The sequence below is a fragment of the Catharus ustulatus genome, chromosome 1 (genome assembly GCF_009819885.2).
Source record: "Catharus ustulatus isolate bCatUst1 chromosome 1, bCatUst1.pri.v2, whole genome shotgun sequence".
Classification (NCBI taxonomy): Eukaryota; Metazoa; Chordata; class Aves; order Passeriformes; family Turdidae; genus Catharus; species Catharus ustulatus.
The window spans coordinates 161,730,584-161,751,102 of record NC_046221.1 but is presented as its reverse complement, the minus strand read 5'-3'; the positions used below and the strand labels follow the sequence as shown (position 1 = coordinate 161,751,102).

Sequence of the window (20,519 nt, the reverse complement as noted above, 5' to 3'; positions counted from 1 at the left end):
ATTATGTAGTCTCTTATTCTGCCTGTAAAAAGCATAATAACTGAGTAATGAAGCCAAGGTCAGATTGGAAAAAAGGGACACACCTCCAACATCTAAAACATTTTAAGTCCTTATCTCATAATACGTGAAATGGCTTTGGAAGCAGACCATACTGGGGTGGGTATTGCTTGTTTGCTTGTTTTTCCCTTTTAATCTGCAAATAGATATGTGGAGATAGTTCTTTGTGCTGCACTGAGCTGAGAACAGCCAACAAAGAGAGAAATTCTGGTCTAACACATGCACCAGGGGAAATTTCTTCACTGAAAGAGCTGACAAGCATTGGAACAGTCTGCCCAGGGCAGTGGTGGTGACACCATCCCTGGAGGGATTTAAAGGATATGTGGAGGTGGCATTTGGGGACATGGGTTAGTGGTGGCCTTGGCAGTGCTGGGGGAAGGGCTGGACTGGATGATCTTAGAAGGCTTTTCTAACCTGAGAAAAAATCATGATTCTCTGATTTTTGTGGTAGAAATTCATGTTTTGAGACCTTTTGCTCCCTTACTGGAGACAGGGAGAAGAACAAAGATGCAGAGCCTTGAGCAAGAAATCTGAGAGCCACGACCTGGACCTTCTCCCCCTGGTTTCAGCCCACTGTTATTTTTAACATCAAATCCAGAGGTACCAAGACCTGTCTGGATGCACACCTTGAAATAAAAGGGTTGAGTTGCTGGTGTTCAGTCACATCCTCCTCCAAAACTCCTGCCAGGACTGATGGGATAATTGGCAGTTTAAAGGATTGCTCTGTTTCCCTCTGCTCCATCACCTATGGGACCAGAACAAACAGAAAGTCAATCAGCATGTCATGTTCATGTAAACTGCCCCCTCCTCCTTGGGGAGCTGAGCTCTGTCAGTCTGGCTGCTGGAAAATGGGATGTGCAGATTTAGGAGCAGAAAATTTGGCCGGTCTGAAATGAAAAAGTGGATATTTTACCCTTATGACACATGATGAAGTGTCTTTTGGTATCTAGAGACAGCACTGTCAGGGGACTAGGCTGTTAATTTATTATGTGAATGATGGTGGTATCAGGCTGTGCTTATCCGAGCTAAGCCTATTTTAATGATCAAAACCTTGAACCTGGAGTTTAGGGAAAATGTTTGGACTAAATTAAGCAAAGGGACAATCTCTCTTTTGTATAGGATTTGTAGAATCAACATTGATTAATTAGAGTTGCAGTAATTACCTACTGATTAAAGTCAGTTGGGTTTTGGTGGGGTTTTTTTTTGGTTGGTTTTTTTTCTGTTTTTTGGTGGTTATTTTGGGTTTTTTTTGTTTCTTTTTTTTTCCCACCCAAATAACTTTATTATATCTTCCATGAGAGTTTAAAACCAAAAAATAAAAATAAGACAGGTGGAGAGCCTTTGGTTTCCACCTCATCAAAAAGAAACGTAAGTTTTGGTGACAGAAGATCTGTAAATATTTTATAGAATTCAGACGGGAATCCATCTGGACCAGATTTCTTTTTTTAGCATTTCATTCACTTATAATTTGTCTTAATTTTATATGCACAGAGCAGCTACCTCAACTTTTTGAACTGAGTCTCTGAAAACAGATTTTAAAATGTTTCCCTGCAAAATAATGGCCTGGTAGAGGCAGGTGTTTCCTTTGAGCAATTTAAAGTGGGAGTACCTCCTCTGCTGGGGCTGCACACCCTCTGTTTTTGCAGTGAAACAATTTATTCTGAAAGATCTGCAATGTGTACAGTGCCTGGCAAAATGTAGTTGGTGCAGTAGTTTATGATGCCCACTTGGAATAACAGCAATACCTTCTGATTTTTATGGGCATGTAATCATTAGGGGTCAGATTCTCATCTCTTTCTTTCAGGAAAAAACATTTAATCCTTGGATTAGAGCAGCACAAAGAAGGAGGGACTGCTCAATTTGAATAAATATTTCTGGTTTCATTGTGGAACCTGTTAGACACAACTCCCTGTGCCCTCCCAGTGCTCCCATGATCTTAATTGCCTGATTTTTTTGTGGTTTTATTTGACCTTAGCCTGTTTCCTATATGCTCCAGTTGCAGTGTTTTTATTTTCCTCTTAATAGTGAAATTGGGGGTTGATTTGAAAGGTACAACAGATAAGCTTTTCTGTCTTCTTTAAACTTAAAGATAGCTTTTTTTTTTTTTTTTTCTCTCCATAGCTGATATGTCTTTTGAGTGTTATTTTTTTCAAGTTAAATGTCACTTAATCAGGTTATTTGCCAAGGGGAATGCAAATCATGGAATGTTAAAAACTGATCCAGCTCCTATTAACTTGCCACACAAAGGGACACCTTCCACTATCCCCAAACTCTCCAAGCCCCATCCGACCTGGCCTTGGATATTTCCAGGGATGGGGCATCCCCAACTCTTCTGGGCAGCCTGTGCCAGTGCCTCAGTACCCTCACAGGGAAGAATTTCTTCCTACCATATAATTTAAATCTCCCTTCTTTCTGTTCAGAGCCATTTCCCTTTGTCCTATCAGCACATCACCTGTCACCTTGTGAAAATGTTGCAGAGGAGCTCTGAGCTTGTGAGTGGCTTTGGAAGCAGAGAGGTGTCCTTGGACTTTCTGTGATGCATCTTCAGAAGAGCTTTGTGTGCTCAGGGACTCAACAGCCACCATATCCCCTCCCCTCATCTCTTCTAGAATCCTTAGATACTCCAGTGACATGGAAGGGGAAGCAAAAACCTCTGGACAGGACTAAAACTCCTCCAGTTTTTTGTCCAATTAATTTTTTCTCAGGGCTTCTTTCATTGCCTTAGTCACTTTATTTTTTGGGGAGTGATGGTGATGACAAATCTCAGTTCACTCTTTATTTTTTTGGACATTTCCTGCATAAGCTGTTCCATGCTTTTCACCTCATCCTTGAATCTTCATTTTCCCCATCAAAACACTTTTTGCTGTCACTGGCACCTTGTAGCTGTAATTTCCATGGATTATTTTGTGTCTGTGCAGGTTTGGATGGCTTCCCAAAACTCTGAATGTAGCTCAAGTAAACAGTGCAATAGAACATTTGAAATACAAGTTCTTTTGGTCCATGTCCCAACTCCATTACAGAGGTCTCCTTCGTTTTATGTTTTATTTATTTTCAGAATGGTGCTTTCTTCAGGCTGAAAAAGGTTCCTGAGTCAAAAAAATATCAGTTAAAAACCTGGCTGATGGCTAAAAAGGGCAGGAGGAAACAATTTTAAAATATGGATCCTTCTGTTTAAGTAGAGTTAAGCCACTAAAAACACCCACCAAACAATAAAATAATGGGACCAGTGAGATTAGACAAGCTTGGATAGAGCATATAAAAAACTCAAGTGTAGATGTATTTCTGTATTTCTTCTCAATATTTCATCTCTGTGTAACAATGTTGAAATAAGAATTCCTGGGTGGTGGAAGTTCTGTGGGCATTGCAGTCACCAGCTGAGAGCAGGTACAGCAGAACAGGGTCTGTCTCTCACCTCACTTTATTGGGACCTAAATATTTTTATACCTTATACCCACCTTAACTCACATTCATCCCTAACAGGGATGCAATTATGTGCCATAATTGCAACACAGATGCATCTTTTGCACGCCCTTCATCAGGTGTGAACTTGGCACCTGTTAGTTCCTTGTGCCCATTCCTGACTTTAGTCTCCAAAATGTGTTTACCGTCATAAATTCACTGTTGGATTTAGATTCTTCAGTCAGAGGTGGTACATTTAATACCACACAATGTATTTTTGTTCTATCTTTTTTCCTTCCTTCTTTTCATAGTCCTGTTGCATTTTTAAACCTGTGTAAAGTTTCAGGATGCACAACAGCCTGTGGCATGAAGTTCTTGCTCAATTAGACTTTACATGAGGGTTATCTTCTTTCTTACTTTAATTCCTGTCTCCCCCTGGATTTACTTTATTATCTCACAGTTCTTGCACTGAAAAAAAAAAAAAAAAAAAAAAAAAGGGGGCAGAGGAAGTTTGTCATTTCCAGGTGACTCAGGAATTCATGGGATGTTATTTTATGGGAATTCCCTGCACCCCAACATTCTTTTCCCAGTCTGATGAGACATTACATTTTTTGTTCTTTTACTGCATTGGGAAGAAAGTGGTAGAATTGGATAAAACATTGAGAAGACTGGTGAAAATGATAAATTGAAAGATATATTTTTCAGGAATTTTCTTTTTAATCTGTTATATATTTAAGCTTCCCAGGAGCTGCCAGCTCCCTTCACTCCCTCCCTCTACTGAAAAGTTGGCACCTCCTATGTATTTTGACTGGGTCTCCACTCTTGACTGGCTGTACTGATTTCAGTCTCTCCCAGTAGCTCTGAGAGGTAAAGGTTGGTCTCTTCTGCCAGGTAACAAGTGCTAGGAAAAGAGGAAATAACCTTAAATTGTGCTAAGGGAGGTTTAGATTGGCTATTAGGGAAAAAATCTTCACCACAATGCTTGTCAAGCATTGAGACAGGTTTCCCAGAGCGGTGAAGTCACCCTTCCTGGGGGAATTTAAAAGATGTGTAGATGTGGCAACTGGGCACATGATTCCCCAATGATCTTAAAGGTCTTTTCTGAGTCAAAAAATATCAGTTAAAAACCTGGCTGATGGCCACAAAGGGCGGGAGGAAACAATTCTCAAATGTGGATGCTATTGTTTAAGTAGAGTCAAGTCACTACAAACACCCACCAAACTCAATGATCTTAAAGGTCTTTTCCAACCCCAAAAATTCTATTCTTTAGATGCCTTAATTTTCAGCTTTTTCCCACTCTTCTGCCAGCCCTGAAGGGTGTGCATCACCATCCAACCCTTCCAGCCCCACCCAAGCCTCACAGGACCTCTGAGATGGTGTCTGGCGTCCACATTTCAACAAATGCACCCCACACTGTGTGACCTGTCTCCACCAGGATCTTACATACACTCCATAGTGTGAAAAACACACACTTTCTTGGTGGAAAACCAGCAGTCTCCATTTTTTAGGGGAACTCTTCTCCCCTGTGCAGGGTTTACCACTCAGCTGTCGTGCCTGGCTCGCTCGGGGCTTGGCGGAGCTGCTTTTCCTCCTTGGTGTTTGCTCTCGGTTCCCTCTGGTGCCATCATGTGCTGCACGAGCTCAGCAGCAGGACTGAGGAGCCCTCCCGTGCCTGGTGGACTGGGAAATTGGCTGGAATGGGGTTTTTAGGGTCTCTGGTTCATGACTGAATGGAGGCTGGCTCAGAGCAGACCTGACCAATGCTTTTCCCAACATCAGCGTGAACATACCCCAAAATATCTGTCATTAGGGTGGAAGAGTGATGGGAAGGGGATGAATTTAGCTCTCCACAGGCTGCCTCAGGCTGGTAGCAGTCTCTGCTGTCTCACAAATGCTTTGTGAGTACAGCTGGTCTGGAGAAGACAAGCTCCTCTGACAACACATATTAACATGTCCAGATGTTCTGTGTTGGCTGTCTTGTCCTGTCCTGCAAAGCCCTCAAATGAGGTGAAATCTCTTTTCTCTTGCTATGCTAATCCTGTGCTCTCCTACCACTCTCTGCTGCAGGCAGGAGCTGTGGCAGGAGGCTCAGCTCCATCGTGGAGCATCCCAGGCTAATGAGGGTTGGTTGTTAGAGTGTTTTCCAAGGATTTGTTGCTGTGTTTTTCTGCTGAGTCCCTCTGGTAAATGTCTGTGGTGAAAAACATCTCTACTGCTCTTTCCTCTTCAGTCCATGTTAATATTCATCCTGTTGCCTTGTTGCAACAATCCCAGTAATTCCTTGCTTCCTTGTGACTTTGCTTCTACTGTGCAGCATTCCTTTACTTTACAAAGATTTTTAAAATGTTTTTTGTGAGGAGAGGGAAAGTTGAAATAAACATAATCACGGTGTTCACCTTCCCTCCTGGTGTTGTGGTTTAAAAACACAAGCACAAAATCCTTCTGTGAACATCAGACTGTGGGATATTGAGAACCATTTGAAATAATTAAGCCATCAACCATGTTCTCTGTCAGTGAGAGGTTGTGGCACAACTGAATGAGTTGGAAAATTGACCATGGTTGTGTTTCCTCAAATATGTGCAATGGCAAGTTCACTGTAAGTATTTTAGCAAATTCACTTTAGTCTGGTAGGAAAATTGGCTCACAGCCACTGCTGACTCTGGGCTGAGATTCATGAAAATTTCTTCAGGCACTGGAACCAGCTGCTCAGGGAGGGGCTGTAATCACCAACCAGGGAAGTGTTCAAAGGCTTGTGCAAGTGGCCCTTGGGACTTTGGTACCTGTGAACATGTCTTAGTTTGGAGGACAGGTGTCTGCTGAGAAAGGGAGGAACTTCTCTTTGAAATGGAGAATGTAAACCCCCTCCCTCCAAATTATTAGAATTTGGAAATCAAGAGACTCTCAGGCAAAGATATGGGAATTAGTAATAACAGTTCTTTACTAGGGAAATTAAAATAGAAATACAGCACTACAAAGAACAAATCCCAAACCCTGACACAGTCAGAGTACAACCTGACACCCCGTCAGGCAGGGTGTTGGCAGCAGTCCCATTCCATGGTGGCTGCATCCTCCTGCAGTGACAGATGTGGCTCAGTTGGAGCAGTGCTCCTGTACAAGGTGCAGTTTCCCTCTAAAGGTTCAGTGGTGATGTGGAGAAATCCGGTTTTCCTCTGGAGTCCAGTGGAGAAAGGGGCTCCCTTAGTCCCAAAACCTCTGTTTTTATCTTGGTAAGAAATGTTGGGCTCTTCCCCCTGGCTGGAGCAACTCCCAATGGGATGCAGTAATTTTATCAGTCCCACAGTGGGACTCAATGGCCATGAGCAGAAAATGACTGGCTGGAGGAAGGATGGGTTGTGAAAAGATAAAGAACAATGCCCTGCCTGGTTTCAATGGATGGCCCATTAGCAGAATATCTCCCGTGGAGATAAGGATCACTGCCCCCACCCTCAACAGATGGGGACAGAATAGATACCTTTTATCACACTCTGTATTGTAACCTAAGACAGAACACGGTGGTGTTGGGTAATTGGATGGAATCAATGATCTCAGAAGTTTTTTCCGTGATTATTCTGTGATCTGTGGATTAGATTTCCACTGGACATAACTGACTTCGATCTTCTCCCATGGTCTTGGTAGGAAACCTGAAATGAAGATACTAAGTTTTTTTCTGTCTCTTGATGAATCACAGCCAGAGTTAGAAGTAGGATCTTTATCTCTCACTGTGCATTGTGTCCTCACCAGACCATGCTGCTTCTCATTTATCCTTCTGCAAGGTTTATTTATAATGTGACTGGTGGTGAACACTGGTGGAGGTGAGAGCATATTCTGATTGTGTGCATTGAATAGCAATATTTCTTCTTTGGGATGTGGAAATGAGCTATGTTTGTTGATGGGGGAGCAGGATCCTGGGATTTAGGAATCTATTACTTTATTAATTCACCCATTTTGCCCTGCATCTTCCTCCCCTAAGCAATTGCAGCTCTGTCTATCAAGATGTTCCCGAGGACTCAGAATTTGTTGCCATCCTCAGATGCATTTTTCATTATTCTGTTGAAATCCAATATAAATTTATAAATGCCATTTCTAATTTTGTTAAGCTGACCTAGTGTAGTGCAGTTGGTCTCTGTCCATTCATGCGTGCATGTCTTTTATAATTAATAAGTTTACTCTAACGTCAGAGTAGCAAACTAGACACCAGTTCCCTCTTTCCTGTGTTCATCCTCCCTGTTTTTTATTACAGCAAATAGACATTAATATTCATCTTTTGTAACCAGTGAAAAGGCAGATGAAACCTGGATTTTGAACTGACTGGAAATTTAATTTTGCTGTTCACTGAAATATGTAATACTTCTGTGTTTGTCTAGCATATGGATAGATTAAGACTGTTCTAAATGCAAGGTTCACAAAAAGTAGACAGCATGGCACAAAACAGCAAATAGAAGAAGGCAATACAGGTAAAAAAAAAAGAAAGACAACCCTTGAGGGTAGAAGGAACAGAGTTTTGGAGAATTTGTACTTGGACAGTTCAGGGTTTGAAGCTGTCTAGGTCTTCTGCAGGAGCCAGAAAAAAAAAAAAAAAAAAAAAAAAGTTTAACTGTTGTATTAATGTCATTTTAAAAAATAGGAAGGGTGACATCACATCTTGATCAAAATTAGCTCAGAGTGACCTGGCAGTAAGTTATGAAAGCATTGCCATGATACGGCCTGGAACAGCAGAAAACATTACACACAGCTCAGTCCAAACGATCTTTGGTCTCCCAGAGACTAAGGAGATCCTTTTCTCTTGATCTGAATTCCTCAGTATCAGGGAAGCCTGATTGCTTCTCCAGCAGTGAAGACATTTGGGTCCTGAGGGCTGGCCTTGCTTGTACCACCCCTCTGTCATTGATCACCCTCAGCTGCTGCTTTGGGGAACCAAACTGTCTCAGGGTGTGCTGCCTGGTGCTCTGAGGGTGGAAGGCATCCATCTTTCTGTGGCACCTGGGATCCTTTGGATGGAAGACTTTTTCTAGCAGGTAGTTTTACTCTCAAGAAGTTTGCATACCTTAAAGAGGGGGGAGCAGGAGGGTCTGTGAATCTGAGATTCCCAAGGCAAACAAAACACATCCAGCCCTTCTTCTTGGCATTTGCCTAAGGCCAGCCTGTCTCTGGTGCCACGTAGCAGGATTTGAAGCCTGTCTTCTGTTCTCTTGTGAGAAGACGTGCAGTCAGGTAGATGTGGAAGGAGAGGCTGTTTATTGAAGTGGCAGCTGGGACTAACATGAAAGGAGAACAGCGAGCTTCCAGATTGCTTTCCTTGCCTCTGTTCTTCGTGCCTGATGTGCAGACATTGGTGCAACGTGAAATGTGTGCAGACAACTTGCATCCACCCCTTCCCATCTCTGTTGCTTGTGGTTTCCTTCTCTTTTATGTTTCATGTCAGTCCAACAGATCTGAAGCCCTCTGACATCGACAGGAGGTCCTGGGTGGGGGCATCCAGAGCTTGCTGGGGTTGGAGGTGCCTTTTGATGGACAGGAAAGGGTCTGTTCCACCTGCTGGGTGCTGCTACAGCTGCAAATCTTGGGGATGACTGAGTGATGAAAGAAGGGGTTAGACAGGAGCTGTTCCTGTTGGCTCTGCGTGGATGAGAAATGAGATTGAGCGAAGGCTGCGATCAGATGTGCTGAGAACAGCCAGAGCTCTTGGTGTCATCACAACTGGAGGCACAGCTCCTCTGTTTGTGCTCGGGTATATCTCCAAAAAATGCCATGGATGTCTTATCTCGCTGTCTCTGACTTCACAGCCTGTCCTGATCCTATCTGCTCCCAGGACAAAATGCTCTGCTGCTGGAGACATCCACAGTGGCAGCAGGGAAGAGAAACTAAATCCACTGGGAAGTGATCAGGTGCTGCCCTCAAATATGGACTTTGACGAGGAAGAACGCAAAAAGAGAATTTTTGTCATTGTTTCTTAGCAAATCTCGAGAAGAGCAGGAACAGCTCATTTCTGAGATAATCTCTGCTGGTTTTACTCTGCGCCTACTCCACGATGCCTCCGGGCTGTGGGTGTTTGCTTTGCTCCTCAGTGGAGGAGAGAGACAAGAGCACAGTTCAAGGGGTTGAGTCAGGCTCTTCACAGTCATCGGTGATGTCACGCCACTCAAGTACCACAGAAGTGTCTCTAGAAGCTTCTGGGAGTCTGTTTAATTTGTACAAGATTATGGATGTGATGCCCTGGGGGTTTTGTTGTTGTTTTTTTGTTGTCGTATTTTGTGTCCTGTCAACCTAGGCTAGACAGTGAGGTCCTCAGGCTGTGGGGACAGAGATGACTTCACTCTCCAAGGACCTTCCATCAGCTTTAGAATTTGTTTGGGAAGCAAAGCGTGAGGAAATATCTGTGCTGCTGCACTCCCAGTCCTGCTGCAGGCTGGGCATTGCCACCCACCACCCTCCAGCCAGGCAGTTCTGCAGCTCCTGAGCACTGCTCTCCCCTCCTTGCCTGCCCAAAGCCACCCAGGGACGTGATGTTAATATTACAAACTTCACAAAAGATCCAGAAGGGAATAAATTACCTGAAAGGCCCAGGGTGAGGAAGAGGAAGGTCATCCTTCCAGCTACTCTGATTGACCTCTGAGAGTTGTGTTATGTAACTCAGGGATTTGTGCAATGGCACCAACAATGCTAAAGCCATTGAGTAAAAACCCAACAAAACAAGGTGATTCAACAGCAGAGCTTGTTCATAAATTCAGGCTCTGTGAGAAAGAGGAATGACACATTCTTCCAGGTAAATTCCAGGTTTATTGAGTTTTGGCTTTAATAATTGAGAAAAACCCTAAGGAAGGAAGCTGAAAAGCAGCACGTCTGTGACACAAGTCAACCCTAAGCAGAAGGCTTTGCAAATATCCCCTTTGATCTCATGACTTCAAAAAAAGTTTTGTATTAACCAAGTTAGACCTGGCTGAAGATGTCCTAGATGACCTTTAAAAGGTCTCTTCCAACCCAAGTTATTCTGTGAGCCTCTGGTACTCTGCCAACAGGAGAGCTCTGCCTCTGTCAATTTTACAGGCAGGGAAGTAGAGGCAGCTGTATGGAAAGCAAGAAAAAGCTGAGTATTCTTCCTTGTGGTTCCTGTGTAAAAAAATCCCCCAGGGAAAAATGAAAAGAGGTCAATCTGATTGTTCATCTCAGGGGAGGCTAAAAGGCAAAAGAGAAGGCACAGATCTAGCAGTGGCTGAGGCTGGTCTGCACTAACTGGAGCCTCAGAGAAGCTCTTACAGAAAGAGCTGACCTGGCCTGACCAGAGGCTGTAGAGGTTGATGCATAAAGATGATTTTTGTGAAATTATCTGAAAGCTCTTTATGAAGGTCAGGGTGGTTGGTCAAAGGTGAAAATTCTCAGAGCAATATAACTCAGGTGGGTCACCCAGAAGTGAGGTGTCATTATCACTGAAGTTCCGAAGCCCCCAGTGAAGGTTCTTCTCCATCAGCAAGGTGGAGCTGGGAATTGAGCACCCGGGCAGGATGGAGAGGTGAGGCTGTGGGAACCCAGTGGACTCAACAAGCCCAAGTGCAAGTTCCTGCACCTGGGTCAGGCAATCCCAAACACAAGCAGAAGCTGGACAGAGAATGGATTGAGAGCAGCCATGAGGAGGAGAACTTGGGGGTGTTGGTGGATGAGGAGCTCAGTGTGACCCAGCAGTGGTGCTCTGGCAGCCCAGAAAGACAGCCCTGTCCTTTGGACAAGGGCTGAAGTGACAGGACAAGGAGTAATGGCTTAGATTTAATATTAGGAGGAAATTCTATATTCAGAGGGTGGTGAGGCCCTGGCACAGGTTTTCCAGAGAATTTGTGGTTGCCCCATCCATAGAAGTGTCCACAGCCAGGCTGGGTTGGGCTTGGAGCCACTCCTCTGAGTTTGGTGGGATAGGCAAACCTGCTGAGGATACACTGCCCCATCATTCAGGCCATCAATGAAGATGTTAAACAGGACTGGACCAGTTTTGAGTGGTTTTATCACCTCCAGGTGCAAGAAGATCTTTCTCCACTTACCTGTTCCCAGATGTGCTCTGTCATCCTCATAGGTCTCCCAGTGTCTCAGTTCATCTTTCCAGCTGTGTTTTGGATCTATTCCTTTGTCTTGCACAAAAAAAATGAAAAGAATGTTTTCCTCCCTGTCTCTTTGCAGCCTTGCAGAATTGAAGAATTAAGTCTTCCCATCAATCTTCCCTTCTGTAGGATGAGCAACCCCATTTACTCAATCTTTCCTATCAGGTTATGTTTTCTTGACCTGTTGTCATTCTCTGAGTTCCCTCCAGACTCTCTCCACAAAAGTCTTTGTTGGAGCTTGTTGCTCACAGCTGAGGACCCACAGTGTGGGGTCAAGCTGGAGGTTTGCTTCCCTTGTTGGGAGGATTGTAATCCTGTTTACACAGCCCGTGACAGTGCAAGAAATGTCACTGCAGATCCGTGTTCAGCCTGAGCTCTGTGGCATCCATCCATCCATCCATCCATCCATCCATCCATCCATCCATCCATCCATCATCCATCCACCCATCCACCCATCCATCCATCCATCATCCATCATCCATCCATCCATCCATCCATCCACCCATCCATCCATCCATCCATCATCCATCCATCCATCCATCCATCCATCCATCATCCATCCATCCACCCATCCATCCATCCATCATCCATCCATCCATCCATCATCCATCATCCATCCATCCATCCATCCACCCATCCATCCATCCATCCATCATCCATCCATCCACCCATCCATCCATCCATCATCCATCCATCCATCCATCATCCATCCATCATCCATCCATCCATCATCCATCATCCATCCATCCATCCATCCATCCATCATCCATCCATCCATCCATCCATCATCCATCCATCATCCATCCATCCATCCATCCATCCATCACCCATCCATCCATCTATCCATCCATGTCCATCCATCCATCCATCATCCATCATCCATCCATTGTCCATCCATCCATCCATCCATCATCCACCCATCCATCATCCATCCATCCATCATCCATCCACCCATCCATCATCCATCAATCATCCATCATCCATCCATCCATCCACCCATCCATCCATCCACCCATCCATCATCCATCAATCATCCATCATCCATCCATCCATCCACCCATCCATCCATCCATCCATCCATCCATCCATCCATCAATCCATCCATCCATCACTCATCCGCCCACCCATCCATCCATCATCCATCATCCATCCATCCATCATCCATCATCCATCCATCCATCCACCCATCCACCCATCATCCATCCATCCATCCATCCATCATCCATCATCCATCCATCCATCCATCCATCCATCCACCCATCCATCATCCACCCATCCATCCACCCATCCATCATCCACCCATCCATCCATCCATCCATCCATCCATCCATCCATCCATCCATCCATCCATCCATCCATCCATCCATCCCTCTCTGCAGCCCTGGCCAGCAGCTCCCCACCCTCTGTTGTTTGCTCTTTCTAAATTCAGGCTTCTGCAGTTGATCTGGATTATGCAGAGCCTTATTTTCTGTGTTGAACATTACTTGTGGTTTGTTAAGGTTGTTCTGGAGGCTGGAGCTGTCATCTAACTCCTCTGTGGAGTTCTCTGTGTGTGTTTGATGGGGATAATTCCTGTTCCATCACCCAGCTCGCTGCTCAAAATACACATGGAGAGAGCAGAGCTTGGTGGACACCACACAAACTGTTCTTTGGCTATGGCAACAGTCCACTGGGAGTGTTTAATGTCAAAAGTAAGTTTAGATTAAGTATTAGGAAGAAATTCTTTACAGTGAGGGTGTGAGGCCCTGGCACAGGGTGCCCAGAGAAGCTGTGGCTGCCCCATCCCTGGAAATGTCCAAGGCCAGGCTGGATGGGGCTTGGAGCAACCTGGGGATGGTGGAAGATATCCCTGCCTATGGCAAGGGGTTGGAATTAGAGGATTTTTTAGGGCCCTTCCAACAGAAAATGTTTTGTGATTCTATGATTTTTCTAATATTAAAAAAAAAAAAAAAAAAAAAAAGTTGCTGCACCTCCTATATTTTTTTGGCCATGCAAATATAAGAGCATAACAGGCATCCACTGCCTGCTAACTTCTATAAAGAGTTGATGCTTGGTTTGCTATGACTTCTTGCCAGCTGCATAGTGTCTGTCGTTCTAGTTTTCACCATTGCATACTTCAGTGACTTTACTACACAGTTTTTACAGGAAATGGGGAAAAATAAAAGAAAAAAGAAAAAAAAGAAGGTAGGCTTGCAATTTTCTTTTTTCTCCACCTGTTTAGTAAATAGGCACAGTGAGGGTCCTCCAATCTGCCAAGAGGACCATTAATGGCTCTGATGAGGTTTCAGGCATCACAGGAGGAAATCTGCAAAATCCCAGAGGTTGGAAAGGACATCTGAAGGTCATCTTGTCCAACTCCCTTCTAGGAGCAGGGTCACCTGGAGCAGGATTCTCAGGCACACCATCAGTCAGGGCTTGAATATCCCCAAGGATGGGGACCCCACAGCCTCTCTGCGCAGCCTGTGCTGGTGTTTGATGACATTCTCCATTAAAAAAAAATAAATATCTATATCTATATCTATATCTATATCTATATCTATATCTATATCTATATATATGTAAAAGAAAAGAAAAAGCAAAAAAAAGCCGCTGCAACCTCAAAACAAGCAGTTTTTGTGGATTTTTTTAGGTTTTTTTGGTGTTGTGTTTTGTTTGGGTTTTTTTGTTCTTTTTTTGAAGTGGAATTTCTCGTGTTTCAATCCCTCTTGCCTCACTCTTGCCTCTTGTCCTGTCACTGAACACCACCAGGAAGACTCTTGCCCCATCATGTTTTCTTCTTTCCTTCTAATATTTGTACACCTTCATAGCCCCACATCCTTCTCTTCTCCAGGGTGAGCAGTCCCAGCTCCCTCAATCTCTCCTCAAACAGGGGGTGCTCCCATCCCTTCACCATCTTTATGTGGATTTGCTCCAACATATCCATGTCTCTCCTCCTTTCCCACTTTTTTCCAGTATTGTCTGGAAAGAAATGTTCCAGCTCACGTCTTTCTCAGCCAATCTCAACTTTAAATATGAATAAATTGTCTGAAGTGCTGTTGTGGTTTAATTCCAGCTGGCAAATAAGTTCCTTGTAGCCCCTCCCTCGCCATCCCCAGCAGGTTGGTGGAAATGAAGTGGATGAGTAAAAGTGAGCAAGCTCGTGGGCTGAGATAAGAACAGTTTAATGGTTGAGATGTAATAGTATAATAACAATAATAAACCTATTTCTTCCATGCTGAAATCTCACCTTTCATTCCCACCACTGATGCTGCCCACCCAAGTGTCTCTGAGTGGAGAATGATGGGTGTAGAGCTCTTAAATAATTTCCCCTGCATGGTTTTACTTGCCAAAATCTTTCCCAGTCCAAGAAATAGGGACCAGCTCTTTCTTTGAGATTCTACATCCTGCTATTCTAGTCATGGCATGATTGTCTTCTACAGGATATACAAAGCAAGAAGTACTTGATTTCATTAAAATACAAATTCATGCCCCTTTTAGCTTGACTTGGGTGTAGTTTTTATTTTATTTGTATTTCAGGTGATGAAGATAAAGCTGTGATTTTTTTTTTTCTTCTTTTTTTTTTTTTTTCCCCTCTGTGTCTAGTATGTTAGGAAATGCTTGTTCCAATTTGTACAAACTGCCTTCACAGTAAATTGGACAAGTTTCCCTGAGGAGCAGTAGACAAAAGACTTGTGAAGTGCCATGGGGATGGGGAGGGAAATGCTTTTATTGCCAATCAAATTAAAGGCATTTAGATCTGCTCTTAAATTTTCCTGTAAATATATTACTGTGGGGTAAGAATCTGCCTCCAGAGCTGTGTGAATAAGGGATATTTCAATAGCTTGGTTGGATGAGGTGGGAGGTGGTGCTGCTAAAAAGGTTGGTTAAGCTACAACAAAATATTTCATTTTCAATTCTTTCTATTTTTCCTCCTTTAAAAGGAGAAAAAAGCTTTAAAATGGAAACACATCCTGAAAATGATAAATCAACATCAAACACTTGGAGTGCTCTAAAAGCCCTCCTTCCCTCCCCCTTTCACACCACTCTGTTGGAGGAAAAAAATAGACACATTCACTGTTTGCCAAAACAACACTTGCCCAGTGTAATCAAGGTATTTTACAGCAGGGGTGTAGACTTTCACTCCATGGTTGTTGTCTGTGGCCTTGGGGAAGTCATGGCAAGAAATGTTTGCACTTGCTTATCTCCAAAGAGAGAGGTGGGTCAGGAAAAATCTCTGTACAGAGGCTGTTCTCAAGCTGTTTGGTTGTCCCAAATCCGTGCAGTGGTCTTAAACTGTGGGAGAGAAAGAAAATTATTTCTTCTCTCTGCCCAAAGACTTTTTCATAATTGTCTTCCCTGTGCCCATATTTCCCCAGGTAAGAGTTTGATCTTGGGTTGCATTTTGTGGTGAAGGTTGTGTTGGTAGTTCTGAGCTCACCTGGAACCTGGGAGAGCTGAGGTTTGTTCCCAAATCAATCACACACCTCCCAGCTGAATCTTTAACTGATTCTTGTGGGTTTTAGTGGTTGTGATCAAGGATTTCCACCAAGATGCCACAGAATCAGAGAATGGTTTGGGTTGGAAGGGACCTTAAAGATCCTCTAGTTCCATCCCCCTGCCATGACCAGGGACACCTTCTACCACCCCAGGTTGATCCAAGCCCTGTCCAACCTGGCCATGGACACTTCCAGGGATGGAAGAGCCACAAAATTCTCTGGAAAACCTGTTCCAGGGCCTCACCACCCTCTGAATATAGAATTTCCTCCAAATATCCAATCTAACCCTACTCTCAGTTCAAAGCCATTACTCTCTGTCCTATCACTCTATGCCTTCCTAAAAATCCCTCTCCACCTCTCTTTCAGTCCCTCATGAGCTGCTGGAAGTTGCTCTGAGATTTCCTGGGAGAAACTGCAATTGTAGGGAGTATTTCCATGGATCTCATGGTTTTGCAGTTTTACAATTGACACGATTGATTTGCTGTTGAGTGTCTCACAAACCCTTGGTTTCCAAATTTTCTCCTTGATTCTGACTCCTTGAAGGACACTCCAACACACATCCTCACCCTCTGTCTGCTCAGGCTCTCACAGCTTGGCTTCCACAAGTTTGGGCTGAAGGTTGTTTCCATAAAATGAAGGATTTCTGGCCTGGGGGCACCTGCAGCCTTGGATGCCAATTATGAGTGTACGTGGTACACTGAGGCTGGCTGGGCAGGCTGGATTTTCTCCACTTTTAATGGATTTAGCTCCCAACCACTGCTCTCTCAAGGCAGTTGCACTTTCATCCTCTTTCATGTGTCTGGCCCAATTAAGGGAGCATGGTGAGTGATTTCTTTTGGTCCTGGAGTTTTGCTGTCTGGTGAATCTCAGCGCTGATTTTTTTCTTTTTTTCCTTGTTTTTGAAACTCTGAAAGAAAAAAAAAAAAAAAAGGAGAGTGAAGTACAACAGGTGCCTGAGGCCATCAGGCTGTTTCTGGTACAGCCAAGAACTGGGATTTTCTTTCTATGGAGGACATGCTTTGCTTTCCATGGAGGACAAGCCAAAGGAAAAGCTGCAGGTGTCAGTGTCAGTGCATCCCAAAAGAGAATTTAGCCCTTTCCTGAGATACCTGTCAAAGAGGACATCATGTGAACGTGGTCATGGCCCACAGAAAGTAGAGGCCATTCCCAGTTTTTTGCGTGTCAGAGGGAAAATGGCTGGTCCAGAACATGAGAAATTTGAATATCCAAGCCCAGGATGAAGTATCACAGCTCATCCAGCCTAACACCCCAACATCTTTCTCAGTACAGGAAAGACATGGGCATGTTGGAACCTGAGGAGGCCACAGAAATGGTCAGAGATGAGTCAGGATGCTGTGAAGAAAGGCTGTACACTTGGGGTTGTTCAGCCTGGAGAAGGCTCTGGGGATTCCTTAATGGGACCTTTCAATACTTAGTGTAAGGAAGATGAGGACAGACTTTTTGGCAGCACCTGTAATGATAGGACAGTGGTTTTAAACTAAAAAAAAAAAAAAAAAAAAAAAAAAAAAAAACCAAAAAAAAAGTAGATACAGAATAGATATAATGAAGAATTTCAGTTTATTGTGGGTAAAACACTGGAGCAGGATGACCCATCACTGGAGACATTTAAGGCCAAGCGGGTTGAACTAGGTGACCTTTAAAGGTCCCTGCCAAGCAAGCCATTCTGATTCTGCCATCACACCAAAAGTGTTGCTATTTTTTTGGTAAAGTAACCTTTTTTTGTGGTAGAAACACCAGTTTGGGGTGTTTTGTTCATAGCCTTGGTGTAAGGAAGCGACAGCTGGTTTTGGTCCTGTATCATTTCCCAGTTAATGCAACACCTTTATCTCTTCTCTTCCTTTGCTGCCATCATCCCCATGCCTTTGAACTGAACTATTTTGATACCAAAGCCCTGGGACACTGTTGAAATGCTGGAGGATGTCTGGGTGAGGCATTTCTGTGGATGAGGAGGTGAGAAGGAGGAAGAAGTTGTCTTCCTTTGACTGCTGAATTTATTTCATTCTGCTGCTGCTACCTCAGGCCTTGCAGATTTTTATTTTTTTTTCCTTTTAACCAGCAAGGCAAAATAACTCTGGCTCCAATATTTCTACTGGAGGCCCAGGAGCTTATAGCAGCAAACTGTCTCTTTTGAGAGCTCATCAGAACTGCAGTGTGATGGATGGACTCCAGCCAGCTGTGTGCTGGTAATGTTCCAGAAGACAGCATCACCTTTTTTTGATCGAGTGCTTAAGTCTTTGCCTCCCAGCTCAGGATCTCAAAGCACTTTGTGAACAGTGAGGAATTAAAAGTTGTCCTTTATCAGTGGAGAAAATAAGACACAGGGAGGTCAAATCACTTGCTTGCCCTCAAAATAATTTGTAGTCCAGAACACCTGGATTTTAGTGCTTTTAATTTTTCTGCAGGTGGGCATCCTGAAGTTTGGAGATTGCCCTGTATCTTTTATTGGCCTTCTCAGTCCTCTTTTTTTCTTGGGCTCTTGGGGTTTAACTAGTTTTTAACAGGGCTCTGCCTGTCTCTTTTTTTCTTTTTTTTAGGTTTGAGGTGTGATCCCGCATCCATCACTATCCAGAAAATGTCTTATGGATCCATTGATGGGAGTGGATTTGGGAGCAGGAACCCATTTGGAGGCCCCTCCAGACAAGGCTATCAACCTCTCGGTGAAGTATCCATCCCTTGCTGTAATTTATTCCACCTGACTCCCTGGGGACTCAAGCTGGGTTTGCTCAGGTTCACTGTGGCTGCTGCAGAAATATCACACCCTCACCAGGGGTCATTTCTGACACTGATTTTCAAAGGTGAAACCCAAACTTTTCCAGTTTGATTTGTGAGATTGAGGCTGCAGCAGGGGAGAGCAGCATTAATGAGGGTTTTGGAGGAATGTTGGGGGACCAGAAGGAGAAATGCAGAATATTCTTTAAAGTGTCTTGTGTCTTGTCTCATCTTCCCATCACCTTTACAAGAAGTTTGTCTCAATGGTTGTTCTAAGGCTGGCAGATGGAGGGAGTAGATGGGAAGATGTACAAAACTGAGTGGCTGTGCTTTCCCAGAGGATAACTTTGCTGTGGAAGCTGCTTGAATCTGGGAAACAGTCATGGGTGTGGCAAACATGATCAAAAACTCACTCAGGAAATGCTGAAACCATAAACAGTGCCTTGCAAATGCCCATGGATTCTTTCTTTGTGTCATTTTTTTTAAGCAGAGGCCAGACCAGCTGTAGGGCTGATCTGGGATTATCTAGTCTGGTTTTGAGCAAGTATTTTTATCTGGGACACATCCTTAATTTTGTTCCTGGATCTGGCTTGCTCTTGTAACATGGCAAAGGGCTCTTTTCCTTTTTTCATTAGGGAAGAATGTCACCCTTCTCCCCTCTTGCCTTTGATTTCACATGAACTATTCACTAACACAGGATGATTTGGTGTTGATGTCTTGAGGGCTGCAAATGTTCTTTGGGAAACATTTTTTTATTTTGCAAATAGTGTTTCTCCCTGCATGGGAATATATATGTATATATATTTAAAAATAGATGTTTCTCTTGGGTTTCTCTCTTCTTACAAATTTGGGTTTAATTTTTTTTTTTTTTCCTTTGAACAGAAGAAGGTATTGAAGTAAGTACGAGTTGTCTGTTCAGTTGTAAATAGTGATTTTTAGGCTATTCTGCAAGGCAAAATTAAAGGCATAAAAGCAAGGAAGAATGGGATACTTGGGCACAATCAAAGAAGTGTAAGAAAAGAGAAATAAAATGTGAACTAGACAAACGATGAATCTCAGTGCATAGATTTAAAAAAACCCGAATATTGTGCTGTATGAAAGAACTTCTGTTTTTAATGCAAATTCATAGAATAACTCAAGACACTTGAAATCTCTAAATATTTGAAGAGATCCCTTATTGTGCCCATCTTGCTCACAGCTTGGCAATTGGAGGTGTGGATGGCAAAAAGGAGCTGGTGTGGAAAATTCAGTGTTTTTTGAGACTGTCATGGTGTGTTGGCTTCCCAACTGAGCCTGTTGATGCTCTGGATTATGACTTAGACTTGAGTGCTGGTTCCCCCTCCAGGCTTGTTCCCATCCTGTCCAGTGGCATTGCCATGACCACATCTCTAGTGTGGATTTTCCCAGCCAGACAAAACTGGTTGGTCCCTTAGCTGAGCATCCCTGTGGAAAAGATTGCAAGGGGAGGGAATTTGCATTGGCCAAGGCACCTTGGAGCAGTTTCCTTTTTGTCTGTCTCAGTCAGAGGTGGGTTCCTTCAACCTTGAGAAAAGAAGGTTTAGGGGAGACTTTTAAATCATGTTCCAGTATTTGAAGGGTGGCTAAAAATGAGATGAAGACTCTCTTTTCACATGGAAAAGATGTATTTGGTAAAAGTTATTTATTCCTGGGGAGATTATCAAAGACAAGAGGACAATCAGCCTTTAGAATAATCTCCCCAGAGAAGTGGGGGATTCCTGAGTGTTGGACAGTTTTAAAGTTCATCTGGATGGAG

At 43.6% G+C, this 20,519-nt stretch overlaps 1 protein-coding gene across 2 annotated transcripts in view; it reads left to right on the top strand.

The window, feature by feature from the left end:
• TSNARE1 (t-SNARE domain containing 1) overlaps positions 1-20,519 on the top strand; it is a 460,525-nt gene that overhangs the window by 83,599 nt on the left and 356,407 nt on the right. For both annotated transcript variants that reach the window (XM_033071250.1, XM_033071242.1), the window contains exon 4: positions 18,571-18,693. In XM_033071250.1, the coding sequence (XP_032927141.1) occupies positions 18,609-18,693 (85 nt within the window). In that variant the 5' untranslated portion in view covers positions 18,571-18,608. The remainder of the gene's footprint in view (positions 1-18,570; positions 18,694-20,519) is intronic.